At 41.8% G+C, this 17,927-nt stretch overlaps 1 protein-coding gene across 7 annotated transcripts in view; it reads left to right on the top strand.

Annotated features, from left to right (window-relative positions):
* KMT2A (lysine methyltransferase 2A) overlaps positions 1-17,927 on the top strand; it is a 79,760-nt gene that overhangs the window by 20,704 nt on the left and 41,129 nt on the right. For 5 of the 7 annotated variants that reach the window (XM_045797905.2, XM_045797900.2, XM_045797904.2 and 2 more), the window contains 8 exons: positions 5,183-5,252; positions 7,880-10,533; positions 12,124-12,301; positions 13,198-13,432; positions 15,199-15,263; positions 15,664-16,041; positions 16,392-16,465; positions 17,605-17,736. In XM_045797905.2, coding sequence (XP_045653861.2) covers positions 5,183-5,252; positions 7,880-10,533; positions 12,124-12,301; positions 13,198-13,432; positions 15,199-15,263; positions 15,664-16,041; positions 16,392-16,465; positions 17,605-17,736 — 3,786 coding nt within the window. The remainder of the gene's footprint in view (positions 1-5,182; positions 5,253-7,879; positions 10,534-12,123; positions 12,302-13,197; positions 13,433-15,198; positions 15,264-15,663; positions 16,042-16,391; positions 16,466-17,604; positions 17,737-17,927) is intronic. The other 2 variants (XM_087868400.1, XM_087868399.1) reach the window with 1 other exon arrangement.

Raw genomic sequence — 17,927 nt, 5'->3', positions numbered from 1 at the left:
GTTGCTAAGGGGCATGTCTGAGAAACCTACCACTTATTCGGAGTCTCTTGCTAGAAAAGAAAGAATGTGAGCCGACTTATCCTAGACCTTATTCATCTGAGGCTGGAAGTGGCTGAGCTTGTTTATTTAATAGAAAAGTTTTCAGATTAGCTTTGGAACCTCCACCTTAGCCTGGGAGGTGAAGAACTCCAGGTGAGTAATTTTTGCTCTGACTATGGTAAACTGGGAAGAATTTAAGGGAGGAACTAAAAATCTGTGTATTTTAGTTGGGGATAGGGAGGAAAAGGCATTGAGGTCGATCAGTTGAAAGTTTATCAGATCCCTGGTGTTACTAGGAACTGTGTCACGTCTAATCAGTACAGATGGTTTAGGTCTCGATTACCTAAACTCTGATTGCTAACGCTGGAGTGGTGCCTAGTTGCAGTACTGAGGGTTGGAAATACACATTGCCGTCCTTTGGAAGGATTTTGAAATTTGTTGAATGTTTCTCTATGAACCGAATACTAATATAAGAGGAAGAATGAACTGTTCCAAGATGTAAGCCAATTTTTTATTCCAGAATACGAGTTACATAGTAACTATCCTTCACTGGCATTGGTTTTTGAAAGGAAGAATGAAATTGTGCACCTGCCTGTCTGCCTTTAGATACTTTTTGGGAGCAGGAATCATGTCTTACTTATCTTTGCATCTGGAGTAGATACCATATAAATGGCAAGCATGTAAATGGTTTTTGAATGAACGAACAAGTAAAAGAACTGGCGCTTTGTTTGAAAAGTTGGCTCGGTAGTACATAATTCCTTGAAACAGAATTTCATGTATTTTTCTCACATGTCTTCTTTATATTCTATATGTAAACATTATTATCTGAATACTTATTTTGGGTTCACTTAGGTTCTCTTGTGCAAAAAAGTATATTCCTGTTGCCCCATCATTTACAAATAGAACCAGACACTAAAGAATTAAAATTCTTCCATTAAAATAAAAATCCTCAAATGTCAAGGTACTTATAAGTAAAGTAGAATGTAGTAGAGGTATACCTGGTCCAGGTATGCCAGAAGTTCTCAAGTAATTGGTTACCCTAGAGTTAGCGGTATGGGTTATAAAGACAGACATTCTACACATTTATTATTTTTTCAATTAGATTTGATTCAGGAAGTGACATCAGGTAGGTTTACTGCATTCTTGATATGACATAACAGTGTTTTACAGTGCTCAACTTGGCAAGGATATTTTTCTATGTTTGGGGGAAAGAGAGTGTTAAAATCTTGGCAATCTGGACTCCAAGGACATCACTGTTCAGAAGGCATTGGTTTGATGGCTCTTCCCTGTACTCTGTCTTGGAATGCTGTGCTCATCAGAGAAAGCCATACTGAAAGGAAAAGTATGTGTGACGAATGGCTGTTTGGGCCCAGTTCCCAGGAATACTTGATCATGTGTGGCCTGGTGTCTCCTGTCCTTTCTTTCTCCAGGGCTGTCCAGGCTTATGATGCTACAGTGCCAAACGTGGATTTAATTGTAGCTCCCTTTGTTGGCTTTTTTGGTAGACATTTTGCCTTAGTTTTTTGATTTTAGACAAGTCTAAATCCTTGGGAGGCCCGCACTGTTACCTGGTTGACCACATCTTCCAGGAACCCCACGTGTGAAAGACGGTGATGGGAGCGAGATGAGAGGGAGACAGGAAGGCCTTCCACTGAGCAAGCTCTCTTGTAGCAGCTCTTTCCCAGAGCGTTCTCGACTTGGCTTCCCTTAGATTTCTTTCCTTTTTTTTTTTTTTCTTTCTTCTTCTTTTTCTTCTTCTTCTTCTTCTTCTTCTTCTTCTTCTTCTTCTTCTTCTTCTTCTTCTTAATGGCTCTTACTTGGAAGTTCAGAGTCAGAAGGCTAGAGCTCTTTAACATAACAATGCAGGCTTTTGTTTTTGGCTTAACTGTCTGGATTATTTAAACAATGGGTAGTTATTTTTTTAAGCAAGCTTGAAGAAGTCAGCCTATATTTCAAGCGAAAAGAAAGTTCTTGGGGGAAGTGGAGTCTTTTTTGATTGCTCATTCTTTTCTTATTCCAACTACGAGATCATAAGGAAAGAGTTAACGCTTTCTGTCATGTTGGAAAGTACTCGTGAAATTTAAACATTGGCAGTTAGTTCAATTACCGCTTGACAGCTCAGTAGTACTCTGTTTTCCAGCGCATGGCAATTGGGATTGTATAGTTAACATTTTGTGAAAGTTTGAAATCCAGAAGTGACTCACTAAGGCTGATGGTGAACATAGCAGTGTGGATCTCTTCCATTTCTTTTAAGGATTAATGATCTTTCATTACCTAACCTGTTGGATACTTCACCTGTTAGTTATTATATGCATAGTTGCTAGAACTCTCCCTGCAGCCCTGGGAGCATCAAATTCGTGCATGTAGCAGTGTAGTTAGTCCCCGGGTGAAGTGTTGGGAAACCTCCAGGCGTCTTTGTGAAGTGTCTAGAATAGCATGTGGTTCCATGAGGATAATGCAGGAAAAGAATGAATTAAATCAAACTTTAAGGATCTGAAAATGGGCGTCATGTTAACTTTTGTGGTAGCTGAAAGAATAGCACATTTTGTACTGGAGATGATTTATTTGATTCCTTTAAATATTTATAATTTTACATTGTAGCGATTTTGGTAGGAAGTCTTTGTAACTAACTGTATAATCTTGGGCAAGTCATTTGGACCCTCCAGAGTCAGTTTCTAAAACCACATCAATAATGAGAACTACAGTATGGATGTTGCCTTATAATTTCCTGAGTGATCTTACATAATTACATAATTTACATAAATTATTTCATTTACTCCTTACAACACTTCAGTAAATGAAGACATAGAGACATAAAAATAGTTAGTGACTTGTCTAATATCATATAGCCGGCAAGTGCTAGAACTGAGTCCTCAGTAAGGCCTGTGTGCTCCTTAGTCACGTGATGTGCCGACAAGCGAACTGGGCCCCTCTGAAATGCTAGGGTACTGTCATTTTTGTTGTTGTTGTTTTTGACTTTTTTTTCTTTTTTTCAGCATTTGAGGCAGCTTACCATGGGGCTATTTTCTTTGCCTGCTTTTTTTCTCAAAGTACATTGTAGGATTGCTATTTTAAATGTCCTTTTTTCCTGCCCAAAAGTATATTTTAAAAATTAACAGTCTGGGGGCGCCTGGGTGGCACAGCAGTTAAGTGTCTGCCTTCGGCTCAGGGCATGATCCCGGCGTTCTGGGTTCGAGCCCCACATCAGGCTCCTCTGCTATGAGCCTGCTTCTTCCTCTCCCACTCCCCCTGCTTGTGTTCCCTCTCTCACTGGCTGTCTCTGTCGAATAAATAAATAAAATCTTAAAAAAAAAAAAAATAACAGTCTGGGGGCGCCTCGCTGGCTCAGTCGATAGAACATGCGAGTCTTGATCTGGGGCTCAGGAGTTCAAGTCCTATGTTGGGCATAGAGCTTACTTAAAAAAAAAAAAAATTAACAGTATGGGAATTTCCATTATTGTGACAGGTTTTTGGATTAGTTGGGTCTTGTGAGTTTGGGCTTCTTTTTCTTTCATGTTGTCGTTTGCAAGTGTAAACTCTGAAAATCATTCCAGAAATTTATTTGGGGTTAAGCCCCACATGTATGAGGTTGTCCTAACTTGTTTTAAGACGAAGAGGTAGATTTATTCTTATTCACAAATAATATTCATAATAAGAATTTAAGTTTAATTTAATGATGAGAGAAGAGACTGTAAAAAGCACCCTACTCTGTATTCTTTAAATTTCGGTTTTACACATTCTTGGAATTATAGTGCTTTTCAGACAAATCTCTTTGAAGAGGGTAATTTCAGGTTTTTCTTAAATAGTTAAATGCTTTGATAATGTTAGCAACCTCAGAACAAAAACCTTAGATTCTAAGAACTGTCTCTCAGTTGTGTAGTTTGCAAGGTCTTGGACTCAACCGTTTTGCTCCTTAAAACATTTAAATTTAAGAGCTGAACCTGCTAATTTGTCTAGAAGGTTGCATGTATCTTTCCATATAGTCCTGACTAATAAGTGGTTGGACAGATTAGCACCTGACTCTAGCTTTACACTAACTGGGAAGACAACTTTCCAGAAAATTCACAGATGTTGTCCATATGCATGTGGTCTTTGCTCTTGAGAGGAAAATTTGGGGCTTTAATTGTTGGAACATAGTTTGGGGCTTGGCTTATCAGTCTAAATTGGAGGTTAAAGAAAATCTGTCTTTCAGTCTTTATTTTATTCTTGTTGTATGTGGCTTTTGTTTCAGGAATCTGAAATTCTGTCTCTCTCGTCTCTTTCTGGGGAGAGCTCAGTTTCTGAATCAGTGAATTTCTGTTCATCAGTTTGTTTAAATAGACTACCTTTCTTGAGAACTTGTCAAAATAAGTTAAATCCTTAAGGAATTTTTTGAAAGGGCAGGTTAAAAGTTAGATGTAAGGGGAAGTTTTTGCCTTTTGCCTTTTGCCTTTTCCAAGTATAACAGAGAATAAGATGCTTCCCTGAGTTCTTCTTGAATGCATGATTTCATCCTGTATGCGGTCAGTTCCTGATCCCTTTCACAAACGCTGCTGCCCACCATTAAGTCTCTTATCACAGGGCATTTTAAAGTGATGCCATAAAATGCATGTTGAGAATCTTTGGATCTCAAATGTATAGAAATCACATCCAAATGTCAATTCCTGAGTTAAGGAACTGACAATTATGGCAATTTCAGTCTCTATTAATATTTAGTAGACAAGAGATTATGATATGGTTTATGTTATTCCTTATGTGTGTGTAAATTTATCTACTTGTTGAAAAGATTTGTTTGTTTTATTGGGGCTGTATATTTCTGCCATTGTACTGATTTGCTTACTTGAATTAAAGCCGTTCTTTAATTGTTTTGGGCTGTATCTATAGTTTGAAATTTAGGACTGTCCCCTGTGTACTGTGCACCAAAGATAACATTTCAGTGCATTGTTCAATTACTACACAGCTCCTATTTGCCTGTAATGAAGCTGTATGACTGGGTCCATTGATTTCAATATTATTTGTTTTATATTATCCGTATAAATGATAACGATTAATATATAGAGTCTAATTTTCCAAATTCATTTGTTTCTCCTCTGGGCATTTCTTTGGGATATGTTCACACTTGTGTTTTTGTTTCTGATTTTAAAATAATTTTCCTTTGTTGTAGGATGAGCAGTTCTTAGGTTTTGGCTCAGATGAAGAAGTCCGAGTACGAAGCCCCACAAGGTCTCCTTCAGGTATGGCCACTTAAGTGCATGGTGCCTTTTGTTTGTTAAGAGACCATGGCTTCCCCTTTCCCCTTGCTTTCTTTGCCTGTAAAGGATCTTAAATACTGCTGGGGGGTGGGGGCGCTGTACATCCTTCCCTTTCTCTCACAGTAAGTAGGAGAAGGCTTATGAACTAGACCTCTTTACTGGGTTCTTCTTTGTCAGGCCACTTATGCTTTATTCTTTATTATGCTTCTCTGTGGGAACTACTTGAGGCATTGCGGGGGGTCGATTTCCATGGAATGACTAAAAGACCTGGTAGTTGAATTGAAGGTAACCTACTCAGAGCATCCCCAGATTCACAGATTTTGAATGATACAGTAGTATATACAACTTTGGGAATAATCTGACTGTTGTTTTTTACAGATGAAATTTGGTCTACTGTTGTCAAAGAACTAAAAACAAAATATTGGCACTGTATGAAACTATTTTATCTCATTCTCGAAAGGCTGTATTAAAATAAAGAAAATAAAAATGATATGGGGTTATTTCCATTTTTAAGCACTATTTGTCATTGTTCTCGCCAAGAAAATATCTAAATGTCTTGAAATTCTAGACTTTGAGAAGTTTCCTGAAAGACAATCAGTCCTCAGTGGAAATAGCATGCAATGGCTTGCAGAATTCTAGTCTGTATAGGAGAGGGACCTTCTGAGGAAAAAAACCATTCCCCATCTGTGCTGCTATTTTGACTTCTCCTATGGTTTTCTTTGCTCTGATTTGGATGGGCAGTCTAGTTAAATAGGATGTCGCCAGTGGTTTTGCTCTTCGACAGTGACTTCGTTCTTGATGTTTGTTAGCATCTGGCTTCCATTTAAGAGTCGTCGTTGTTTGTATAGTAATATAACGCAAACACGTAGCAGTATCTTTTTTCCCAAGTGGCGGGAGTGTTGCCATCCTAGTTGGGAGGAGTTAGCCCGTAGTACCCCAGTGTCTGTGCCAGTTCGATGGTAGCCATGTTCTCTTGAAGATGCTATGAAATCCTGAAACCTCATATAGCAACATGATTTTAGAGATCATCCGGTCTGACCCTTCATTTCTAGATGACAAAATGAGGCCGGGAAAATACATGATGGGGTTACTCATAGTTGACTATTGAGTTCTCTGAATATGTTGTGGATTAACAGAGCTGGACTCTTCTCTGTTCTGGTTTTTCTCCTTGTCCACCAAAAAATTCTTTTAAAAATTGGATAGAAGAGGTTTTCCGGATTAATAAAACCCTATGAGTGGCCAGGTTCAAGTCTAGCATGATGATAAGGAATCTTGCGATATACTTCTGGGTAGGATTAATTCACAGCCCTTCCTTGAATGGTTATCACTCTACCTTGAATGTTGTCCTGTTGTTGTTTTTGTTTTTTAAACCATCTGGGTATGCTTCATTATTTAAGAGATGAAACCTAGTTTTCCTGCTGTCTCCTAATCCGTTACTTTTGTTGTAATTAGTATATATTGAGAATGGATTTATGAATCCTTAATGTATTAAAGGAAGTTTCAAGTTATTGGTGAGAAAAACATTTATATTTCGAAAGCTCAAGGGTAAGACCTTTGTTGATTTCTGTTCTGTTAGGAAGTTGGTTCCATAGTCTAAAATGTTCGTCATACTGGCATAAATCTCTTTTGATGCCTGTTAGGGGAGGTCTTAGTCTCTGAAGAATGTTGAGTCATAACCGACATTGGAAAGTCATGAGGGAAGAGAAGATGTGATAGGCCAGGAACCTCTTAATCCATTTAGAAAATCCAGGTTTATGCAAAGAAATTTTGAAAACTTATCAAAGTCTCTTGATAAAGTAGCAAATTGAGCTGATTTATAAATGAGCAAATTCCTTTTATTTAGAATAGAAGAAGTCTGATTTAATAAATTGTTGATTCGCTCTTGACGTCAATTAGGGTTAAATTTTTTTTGTGACTTGGGACTAACTAGTTCAAGAACCTGTAAGTAGGGGAGTAGATTAACGGACACATCATCGTGTCACTTCACTGATGAGTTCACATGCCACTGAGTTCAGTGATCTTATTCTGATGTCTCACGAATGAACATTTTTCTATTCAATAAAGCTTTCTTAGTTTACTTTGACAAAACAGACTGAAACTGTAGGAAGCTGAGCTGCCCAGGTGCTTTCCCGACAAAAGGTGGTATGTTATTGATTGAAGAGCTCCTCGTTCAAATTTATTAAAGCCAAAGTTCCACCAAAAAGATGGGATGACTTACTATGAACATGTTCTCAAATATTAATCTTGGTGGCTAGGATATGGAAAAGGTGGCATAGATTTTTTTGTAAACCTATTTTTTTTTTAATTCAAAAAATCCCCTCACTCACCTGAAATGGTAGGAAGATCAGTTTTGCTTATTAATCACTTGGTTGAAAATCTGTTATCATTATCTTAGTTGTTCTGTCCCAAAAGTTAGATGTTCTAGGTGAAATGTTATTTACTTGGTTTCTTTGAGGCAAGTTTTTGGTGAAATTAAGATGTTTTATTGACTCACTAGACCCAGGGAGAGGTCAGTACAAAATGGCTTGTGCTAAAGTATATTCAGCTTAGTCACGACCTGAACTACAAAGCTAAATGTATGCTCTTCATTGTTTAATTTTTATACACAGTTAAAACTAGCCCTCGAAAGCCTCGCGGGAGACCTAGAAGTGGCTCTGACCGAAATTCAGCTATCCTCTCAGATCCGTCAGTGTTTTCCCCTCTAAATAAATCAGAGACCAAATCTGGAGATAAGATCAAGAAGAAAGATTCTAAAAGCATAGAAAAGAAGAGAGGAAGACCCCCCACCTTCCCTGGAGTAAAAATCAAAATAACACACGGAAAAGACATTTCAGAGCTACCAAAGGGAAGCAAGGAAGATAGCTTGAAAAAGATTAAACGGACACCTTCTGCTACATTTCAGCAAGCCACAAAGATTAAAAAATTAAGAGCAGGTAAACTCTCTCCTCTCAAGTCTAAGTTTAAGACAGGGAAGCTTCAAATAGGAAGGAAGGGGGTACAAATTGTCCGACGGCGAGGAAGGCCTCCATCGACAGAGAGGATAAAGACCCCTTCAGGCCTCCTCATTAACTCTGAACTGGAAAAGCCCCAGAAGGTCCGGAAGGACAAGGAAGGAACACCTCCACTCACAAAAGAAGATAAGACAGTAGTCAGACAAAGCCCTCGAAGGATTAAGCCGGTTAGGATTATTCCTTCTTCTAAAAGGACAGATGCAACAATTGCTAAGCAGCTCTTGCAGAGGGCAAAAAAGGGGGCTCAAAAGAAAATTGAGAAAGAAGCAGCTCAGCTGCAGGGAAGAAAGGTGAAGACACAGGTCAAAAATATTCGACAGTTCATTATGCCTGTTGTCAGTGCCATCTCCTCACGGATCATTAAAACCCCTCGGCGGTTTATAGAGGATGAGGATTATGACCCTCCAATTAAAATTGCCCGACTAGAGTCTACACCGAACAGTAGATTCAGTGCCACGTCCTGTGGATCTTCTGAAAAATCAAGTGCAGCTTCTCAGCACTCCTCTCAAATGTCTTCAGACTCCTCCCGATCTAGTAGCCCCAGTGTTGATACCTCCACAGATTCTCAGGCCTCTGAGGAGATTCAGGTGCTTCCTGAAGAGCGGAGCGAGACCCCCGAAGTTCCTACTCCACTGCCTATTTCCCAGTCCCCAGAAAACGATAGTAATGACAGGAGAAGCAGAAGGTATTCCGTGTCAGAGAGAAGTTTTGGATCTAGAACAACGAAAAAACTATCGACTCTGCAAAGTGCCCCCCAGCAGCAGCCCTCGTCCTCCCCGCCTCCGCCTCTGCTCACTCCGCCCCCGCCGCTGCAGCCAGCCTCCAGCATCTCCGACCACACACCGTGGCTCATGCCTCCGACCATCCCCTTAGCATCGCCGTTTCTGCCTGCTTCTGCTGCTCCCATGCAAGGGAAGCGCAAGTCTATTTTGCGAGAACCGACGTTTAGGTGGACTTCTTTAAAGCATTCTAGGTCAGAGCCACAGTACTTTTCCTCAGCAAAGTATGCCAAAGAAGGTCTTATTCGCAAACCAATATTTGATAATTTCCGACCCCCTCCACTGACTCCTGAGGATGTTGGCTTCGCGTCCGGTTTTTCTACATCCGGTACTGCTGCTTCAGCCCGATTGTTCTCACCACTCCACTCTGGAACAAGGTTCGATATGCACAAAAGGAGCCCTCTTCTGAGAGCTCCGAGATTTACTCCAAGTGAGGCTCACTCTAGAATATTTGAGTCTGTCACCTTGCCTAGTAATCGAACTTCTGCTGGGACATCTTCTTCAGGAGTATCCAACAGAAAAAGGAAAAGAAAAGTCTTTAGCCCTATTCGATCTGAACCACGATCTCCTTCTCACTCCATGAGGACAAGAAGTGGAAGGCTTAGTACTGCTGAGCTGTCACCTCTCACCCCGCCGTCTTCTGTCTCTTCCTCGTTAAGCATATCTGTTAGTCCTCTTGCCACTAGTGCCTTAAACCCGACTTTTACTTTTCCTTCTCATTCCCTGACTCAGGCTGGGGAATCTGCAGAGAAAAGCCAGAGACCAAGGAAGCAGGCTAGTGCTCCAGCAGAGCCATTTTCATCCGGCAGCCCCACTCCTCTCTTCCCTTGGTTTACCCCAGGCTCTCAGACTGAAAGAGGGAGAAATAAAGACAAGGCCCCTGAGGAGCTGTCCAAAGATCGAGATGCTGACAAGAGCGTGGAGAAGGACAAGAGTAGAGAGAGAGACCGGGAGAGAGAAAAAGAGAATAAGCGGGAGTCAAGGAAAGAGAAAAGGAAAAAGGGATCAGAAATTCAGAGTAGCTCTGCTTTGTATCCTGTGGGTAGGGTTTCCAAAGACAAGGTTGTCGGTGAAGATGTTGCCACTTCATCTTCTGCCAAAAAAGCAACAGGGCGGAAGAAGTCTTCATCGCTTGATTCTGGGACTGATATTGCTTCTGTGACTCTTGGGGATACAACAGCTGTCAAAACCAAAATACTTATAAAGAAAGGGAGAGGAAATCTGGAAAAAAACAACTTGGACCTCGGCCCAACTGCCCCATCCCTGGAGAAGGAGAAAACCCTCTGCCTTTCCACTCCTTCATCTAGCACTGTTAAACATTCCACTTCCTCCATAGGCTCCATGTTGGCTCAGGCAGACAAGCTTCCTATGACGGACAAGAGGGTTGCCAGCCTCCTAAAAAAGGCCAAAGCCCAGCTCTGCAAGATTGAGAAGAGTAAGAGTCTAAAACAGACCGACCAGCCCAAAGCACAGGTACTTTTTCCCATCTTGCCTGTTAAACTCTACGTAGTTTATCGAGCCCTGTTTTAGGCGAAGTGTTTCCATGGTAGCTAGTTCTGGGAATCAGGGTCAGAGGAGGTGGTGGCATTTGCAGTGGTCCTTCAAGGACTGGTAGGATTTTGATAGGTAGGAAATGACAGGGGAGACTGTTCTTTTCCTTTTCTTTCTTTCTTTCTTTTTTTTGTTTTTTTTTGAGAGAAAGCGTGCACACCCTCGAGGGGGCGGGGGCGGGGGGGGGGGAGGGAGAGAGAGAATCTTAAACAGATTCCACGCCCAGCACAGAACCCAACGCAGGGCTGGACCTCACACCCTGAGATCATGACCTGAGCTGAAATCGAGAGTCAGACGCTTAACCAACTGAGCCAGCCAGTCGCCATAGGGGAGAGCATTCTAAACAGGGGGCCCAGTGTGGGTAGAGATGAAAAAGTGTGAGACATGTTTGAGAGGCACGGCGATCGCTGGACCGGGATGCACAGGGAGGTGGTGACTTAAGACTGAAAGGTAGTCTGTACTTCATGGGTTTGGTGTAGTGCAGTACTGTGACTTAATGTTGAAGGTGCATTTTTGCACCTGCATTTTGTAGTCAGATTGTTTTACTGTTGTTTACTATAGAAAACGGGTGGGAGGGCTTCTCTTCCTCTGAGTGGCAAGTGATTAGAGCAATAGATAATAGGCTTTTGCAGAACACAAATGAGAAGCACTTAGCCTTAAGTTCCAGGCAGAAAAGCTATAGGATTCAGTTCGTTAAGATGAAGACAAATTTTACAAAGAACAGCTTTTTTTTTTTTTTTTTAACATAGGTACCTAGGCACTGGCCTTTTCTGAGAAAACCTGATCTTTAGGCGCTTTTTAAAAATTGCCATGTAGTAGGTACATATTTACGCCAACACACTGAGTTAGGTTAAGGTGACCACACGTTTAGGTTTTTCATGTTATTCATCCTAGGGCCATATTTAGCTTTAGAATTTTGCCAGTTGAGAGTTCTAGTAGGAGTATGATGGGATTATTTCTGATACCATTTTGGATTTTTTTGGTTAGCCTCCTAGTGATAGGAGCATTGGCTCTTTAAAATGCGAGATGTTTCTGTGCAGAGCTGTGGCCTTTCATGCTTACATTTATAAGTTGTTTCCCCTACTCCCTCGATTGGGGAAATAGAAGAAATAGTCTGTGACTAGATAAGCCCTGTTAACTTCAGGCCAAACTTTTGGATAACGTAGACTGGCAGCTTGAGCTTTGAGGGGAATTTATTTATTTGTTTGTTTGTTTGTTTATTTATTTATTTATTTGAGGGGAATTTAAAGCACTAGTATAATGTGGAATAAAAACTTAGTTGATTTCTGGGTTTTTTTTATTAAAAGCTCTGCCCCCCTTTTTTGCTGCCAATTGTAGGATACAGAACTAGTCGATTTCTGTAGATTGTCATGGCTTATCAGCTGAGAATAGCTAGAGTTGTATGTGTTGATTCTAGATTGTAATAACCTACCAGCTGAACCTTGGCTTCATTTAATTACATTTTCAACATGTATGCTTGCTGTTGTTTGTTTTGACTTGCCTCTTATTCAGGGTCAAGAAAGTGATTCATCAGAGACCTCTGTGCGAGGACCCCGCATTAAACATGTCTGCAGAAGAGCTGCTGTTGCCCTTGGCCGAAAACGAGCTGTGTTTCCTGATGACATGCCCACCCTGAGTGCCTTACCATGGGAAGAACGAGAAAAGATTTTGTCTTCCATGGGGAATGATGGTAGGTCAGGGGTGTCAACCTCGAAGTCTGAACAGACATTTGATTTGTTTGCTGGTCATTCTGGGGATACCTAGTAGTCTCTTCATAGCACTATGTGTTAGTCTGGGTCCTCCAAAAAGCATATGGCAAGGGTGTATTAAGTGTGCAGGGATTACACTAGAGAAAAGGCCCGAGAGAGAAAATGGGAGGGAGCTGGGGAAGGCTAGGACAACGGTCAGGCTGCTGTGCAAGTCTGACCCCAAGAAGAGAGAGGGAGGGAGGGTTGGGCAGAATCTTCCCAGACTATTTTCCCAGAGAGTTTGGCAAGGCTGTCGGGGAGTCCTTGAGCAAAAGCCGACTGTCAGGGGAGTTTTGTGTCTCCCAGGAACAGGGTCGCCTTAGTTTCCCTGCCATGCTCAGTCACTGCCTAGGAGCAACCCCCATGGTAAGTGTGGCCTCGGTGTACCATTGGATTTCAGAACACAGCTGTTGGGGCCCTTGGTCAGTTAGTTACGTTCCCTGTGGTTGGAGGTCTGTGAGGCACATTCTCATGGTTGCATTTAGGTGATGGGTGACTTAAATGCCAGGTGACTGCTCATACAAAATGTAGAGGTTTAGAGAATCTTAAGAAGCATTCAGTTCGCATTCTTGGTTTTAGGTTAGACTGCAGTGTCTGGATTTGTGCTTTCACCAAGCTGCAAGTTATAGGTGTTTTAAAACATTTAAAGAATTATTTAAAACAGGCTCTGACTTCTACATATGAACATTTTTATGATGACGTATTTCATTTTTGGAGCCCCAATTAAAATGAGGCTTGAATGTATATAATGATATAAATGGATTTTGGGGAATTCCGCCTCTACTCCCGCGAAGGAATTAGATACTCCCTTAGAACTAACGACACGTTTCTTTAACAGACAAGTCATCAATTGCTGGCTCAGAAGATGCTGAACCTCTCGCTCCACCCATCAAACCAATTAAACCCGTTACCAGAAACAAGGCGCCTCAGGAACCTCCAGTAAAGAAAGGGCGACGATCCAGGCGGTGTGGGCAGTGTCCCGGCTGCCAGGTGCCTGAGGACTGTGGTGTTTGTACTAATTGCTTAGACAAACCCAAGTTTGGTGGCCGAAATATAAAGAAGCAGTGCTGCAAGTGAGTGGGTGTCTTACTCTGCGCGGTTGACCTCTCAGCCACGGAGGGTGTGTGTGTGCCTGGTCCGTTGCAGGGATGGATCCGAGAACAAAGTGGTTGTGTTGAGTCTCCTTGCGGTGCAAGCTTAGTTGCAGAGTTGGATTTTGCGATGTGGCTAGGTTTGGGCTGTCCTCGAATAAGAAGTACTCGAGGTAGTGCTGTCTGGTAGAAAGTCCTGCAGTGGCGGAACCGTTCTCTGTCTGCTAAGTCCGTGTGGTAGCCATTAGCCGAACGTGGCTGTGGAACACTTGACGTGTGGTTAGTGGGACTGAGGAACTATATATTTAATTGCATTGCATTTCAATTAATTTAAATTTAAATGACTACATGTGCCTAGTGGCTACCGTATCAGTGCAGCTCTGGGGGGCGTCTACGTAAAAAACTGACGAATTTATATATTTATATTTTCTATATTATAGAAGTTACATATAAATCACATGTATGTATAATTTTTATATATAATTGAGCTATAATTTATATTGGATTTAACTATATATTATAATATCTATTCGTATTATAATTTTTCAGGTCAACTGAAATTAGTTAGTCTTTATGGCATTCAGGAAAAAGTGGTGATACCTTAGTGTAAGACCCTTGGCTTTCTAACTTCCAGAGTATTTTCATGCGTGTGGAGAGTTTTTGATCTGACAGTTTTGATTACTTGATCTTTTCTCCCTTTTTTTAGTCAGTTTGTGGAATCACTTTCTGCTCTTTGGGGTAATTTGTGTTAAATGGATCAAGAAAGTTGCACGAACAAATTTTAGTGACCGAGCATCTCATAACGTGCTTGGCAGCAGGAGTAGATATTAGCAATAGGTATTTGCTGAATGAATGGTAACGTGAAAGTCATTTATAGAAAATGTGGTTGGCGTGGGGGATGGGCTAGGCCGGTGATGGGTAGTAAGGAGGGCACGTATCGCATGGAGCACTGGGTGGTATATGCACGTAATGAATCATGGAACACTACATCAAAAACTAAGGATGTACTGTATGGTGACTAACATAACATAATAAAAAATTATTATAAAAAATAAATTTAAAAAAAATGTGGTTGGGAGACTTTAGTTCAGGGGAGACAGTTTCTAGGAGACAGTAAGTAGTTCTGTGCTTTGGTTTAGTTTTGGCCTTAAGCAAGAATCTTGTCTCAGTCCCGTTAGTGGAAAGAAGTGAGACAATTCGCTGATCAGCAGAAAGGTACAGGATTGCAATATAGACCTGCACTATAATTTAGGGGTTGAAATGGATTTAGCTCAGTTTTAGACTTCAGAGTAAGTTTTAGTTTCATTAAATTGAGGGGTGAATATACATATCAAAGCCCTGAGATAGACCTGTAGCGATGTAGTATCAGACAAAGGACTTGTTGGTTAATTTTAGTCCATTTGTATTCAGATTACCATGTGAATATTAATCTCATAAGGGAGCAGAACCGATTTGACTATAGGAAACACCAGCTGGTCATTTTGTGTGTGCTGCTAGTTAGTGCTGGGTTATAAGAAATTTGAGTCCCATTTCAAAAATAATTTGATATTTACTCCTTTTAGACCCTAAAGGTAGGTAAAATTGCTGATCGAAGCATTCAGAGGCTCAGATTCAGTCTGAGTACTTTTTTCAACTCTCAAGATGAATGCTAGTAAACGTTCACTGATTCTTGGTAGAGAAATTAACACTTGTTTCAATGGCTTTTCTTCTAAATGTAGTTTACTTTATGGTATCCCTTGTTATCCTAGGATGAGAAAATGTCAGAATCTACAATGGATGCCTTCCAAAGCCTACCTTCAGAAGCAAGCAAAAGGTAGCGTTGTGAAAAGATCTTCCCCAAATGCTTCCTGCTCTGACGCCACACAGTCATGCATCTAGTGTGAATAGGCTGCTAGTTGTTCGTGTGTTTGCTTGTTTAACTGCTCTTCCCAGCGAGCTGGTGTTTGTTGAAGCTGGGTGGTAGTTACAGGAGGGTTCATTTTACTACTCCCTTTACTATGAAATTTTCCATAATCAGAAACATTTTTAAATCCCTTAACAATTCCAGCCCGTTCCAACACAAGTATCCCTGTCTCCTGTGACCAACTTGCTCCTTCCAGTGTCAACTTTAGCCGCAGGGCACTGTGGATAAGATTGTGTTACATTCCTGTGCTTCTGCCTTAGAGAAAGTTTTTCTTACTTATAGATAAATCCTCTTGGTTCTTTCCCCTCAGCTGTGAAAAAGAAAGAGAAAAAGTCTAAAACCAGCGAAAAGAAAGAGAGCAAGGAGAGCAATGTTGGGAAGAGTGTGGTGGACTCTGGTCAGAAACCTGCCCCGTCAGCAAGAGAGGACCCTGCCCCCAAGAAAAGCAATAGCGAACCCCCGCCTCGAAAGCCCATCGAGGAAAAGAGCGAAGAAGGAAACGCCTCCGCCCCAGTTCCTGAATCTAAACAAGTTACCACTCCAGCTTCCAGGAAGTCCAGCAAGCAGGCCTCCCAGCCAGTGCCAGTCACCCCTCCACAGCCACCAAACACAGCACCGCCGAGAAAAGAAGTTCCCAAGACCACTCCTAGTGAGCCCAAGAAAAAGCAGCCTCCACCACCAGAATCAGGTGAGTGAGGAAGGCAAGAAGGAGTTGCTGAACCAGAAGTACCAGCAAAGAACACCATTGTCTTTCTTACACAGCATTTGGAGACTCGAAATGTATATTTTTAAGCCTTTAGTTAAGGAAAATTAGCTCTTTTAAGCTATTTATATGATAATAAAGAAATAGAAGCAAAAAACCAGTTAAGTTGGAGATATTGTCTTAATTTCCTATGTAAAGCCTAGAGTTTCAGTCGGTTTTTGTGTTTTCTGATGCCCCTTTCTTCCCAGGCCAGTAAGTCCTGAGGTGGTCATTGCTGTGTAGCGCGAACTCTGAGTTTAGTGGCGTCTGACTGCAATTTATTTTGAATTCTTTAGGTCCAGAGCAAAGCAAGCAGAAAAAAGTGGCTCCTCGCCCAAGTATTCCTGTAAAACAAAAACCAAAAGAAAAGGTGAGGAGAGATTTGTTTCTCTGCCATTGCTCAGGGATGTGTTCCACTCTGTAGGGACATAGTCTTATCCTTGACATTTACGTGATTGAGTGAATGAAACCGCGTATCTGCTTCCCTGTAGATGGCAGTGGACTTTCTTAGAATGAACAAACTGCAGGTTTAGACTTTAGATCATTTTGTTTTTTGTCTTTCCCTTGCTTTGTGGCCTTCTGTGCTTAGGCTGACACCATAGGCCGCTTACTGTGATTGTTTTTTGGCCCAGCATCCTTTAGCGACATTCGTCTACAGCAGGCCCCTTCCCTGTGTCCACTACGTTTACTATGTGGAGAGAGAGAGTCTTTAAGAATCTTTTGGCTTGGGGCACCTGGGTGTCTCAGTCAGTGGAGCGTCCGACTCTTGATTTTGGCTCCGGTCGTGATCTCAGGGTCGTGAGATCAAGCCCTGCATTGGGTAGCACAGTCTCCCTCCACATTTCCCTCTGTCCCTCTCTCTGTGCGCGCATGCACTCTTCCTCGTTCTCAAATAAGTAACCTTTAAAGAAAATGTTTAAAAAAAAGAATCTTCGGGTTCTTTCCGCTGTCTGTCTGTGTCCCCATAATGGTGTGCGTGAGCGTCCTGGCCGGTGCTCTCAAGACTGTCAGCAGTGCCAAAGAGAGGCAGGTGCCAGGGTCTTAACTGTCTGGCTTCTGACTGCGGTGCTAAAGCGTGGTAACACTGACAGATTGAAATCACTGATGGTCACAGAGCTGTGAACACTGTTGTGACCATCCTAGACAGCTTAAACACGAGTGGAATGATCAGCCCCACATTCGATGTGCAGCTCAAAGATGTAGAAGAACGGCAAAATAGACTATTCCCATGCTGTCACTTCAGTTTCATGGTGCCAACAACGTCAGCTGGCATCATGGACCACAAAGAAGCAAGACAAAAACCCACAGGAGGGAGAGTTCTGGAATTCTCCTAGGGCTGTCCTGCATACATAAAAAGCCCCCATGGAAAAAAGGATCTGTGGGATACTTGTGTTGGAAACGTGTTCTCCAGAGCTATTAGTAAGGTTTGCTGTTTGCATTGTTACCTGTTGCAAGAGTGAAGGCAAGTAGGACGTGGTTTTGTTCTTTATCCATCTCCTGTCTCTGTAGGAAAAGCCACCTCCAGTCAGTAAGCAGGAGAACACAGGCACTTTGAACATCCTCAGCACTCTCTCCAATGGCAATAGTTCGAAGCAAAAAATCCCAGCAGACGGAGTCCACAGGATCAGAGTAGACTTTAAGGTAAAACTGTTTCGTGACCATGGAGTGTGTCGCGCGTCATGGACTTCAGATCGAAAGTGATGTTGTCCGAGGTGTTGATGAAAGGGGGAGTTCAGCACCCAGTCAGGGAAAAGAACTACCGTCGGCAGGTGGGTTCAGGTGTGAGGGAGCTCTGGTCAGTGTCGTGAGGTCACCGTTTGTGAGCTGACGGA

This window comes from Ursus americanus, chromosome 16 (assembly GCF_024610735.1).
Source record: "Ursus americanus isolate L20-20 chromosome 16, mUrsAme1.1.p, whole genome shotgun sequence".
Lineage (NCBI taxonomy): Eukaryota > Metazoa > Chordata > Mammalia > Carnivora > Ursidae > Ursus > Ursus americanus.
This window is presented reverse-complemented; position numbering and strand designations above follow the sequence as displayed.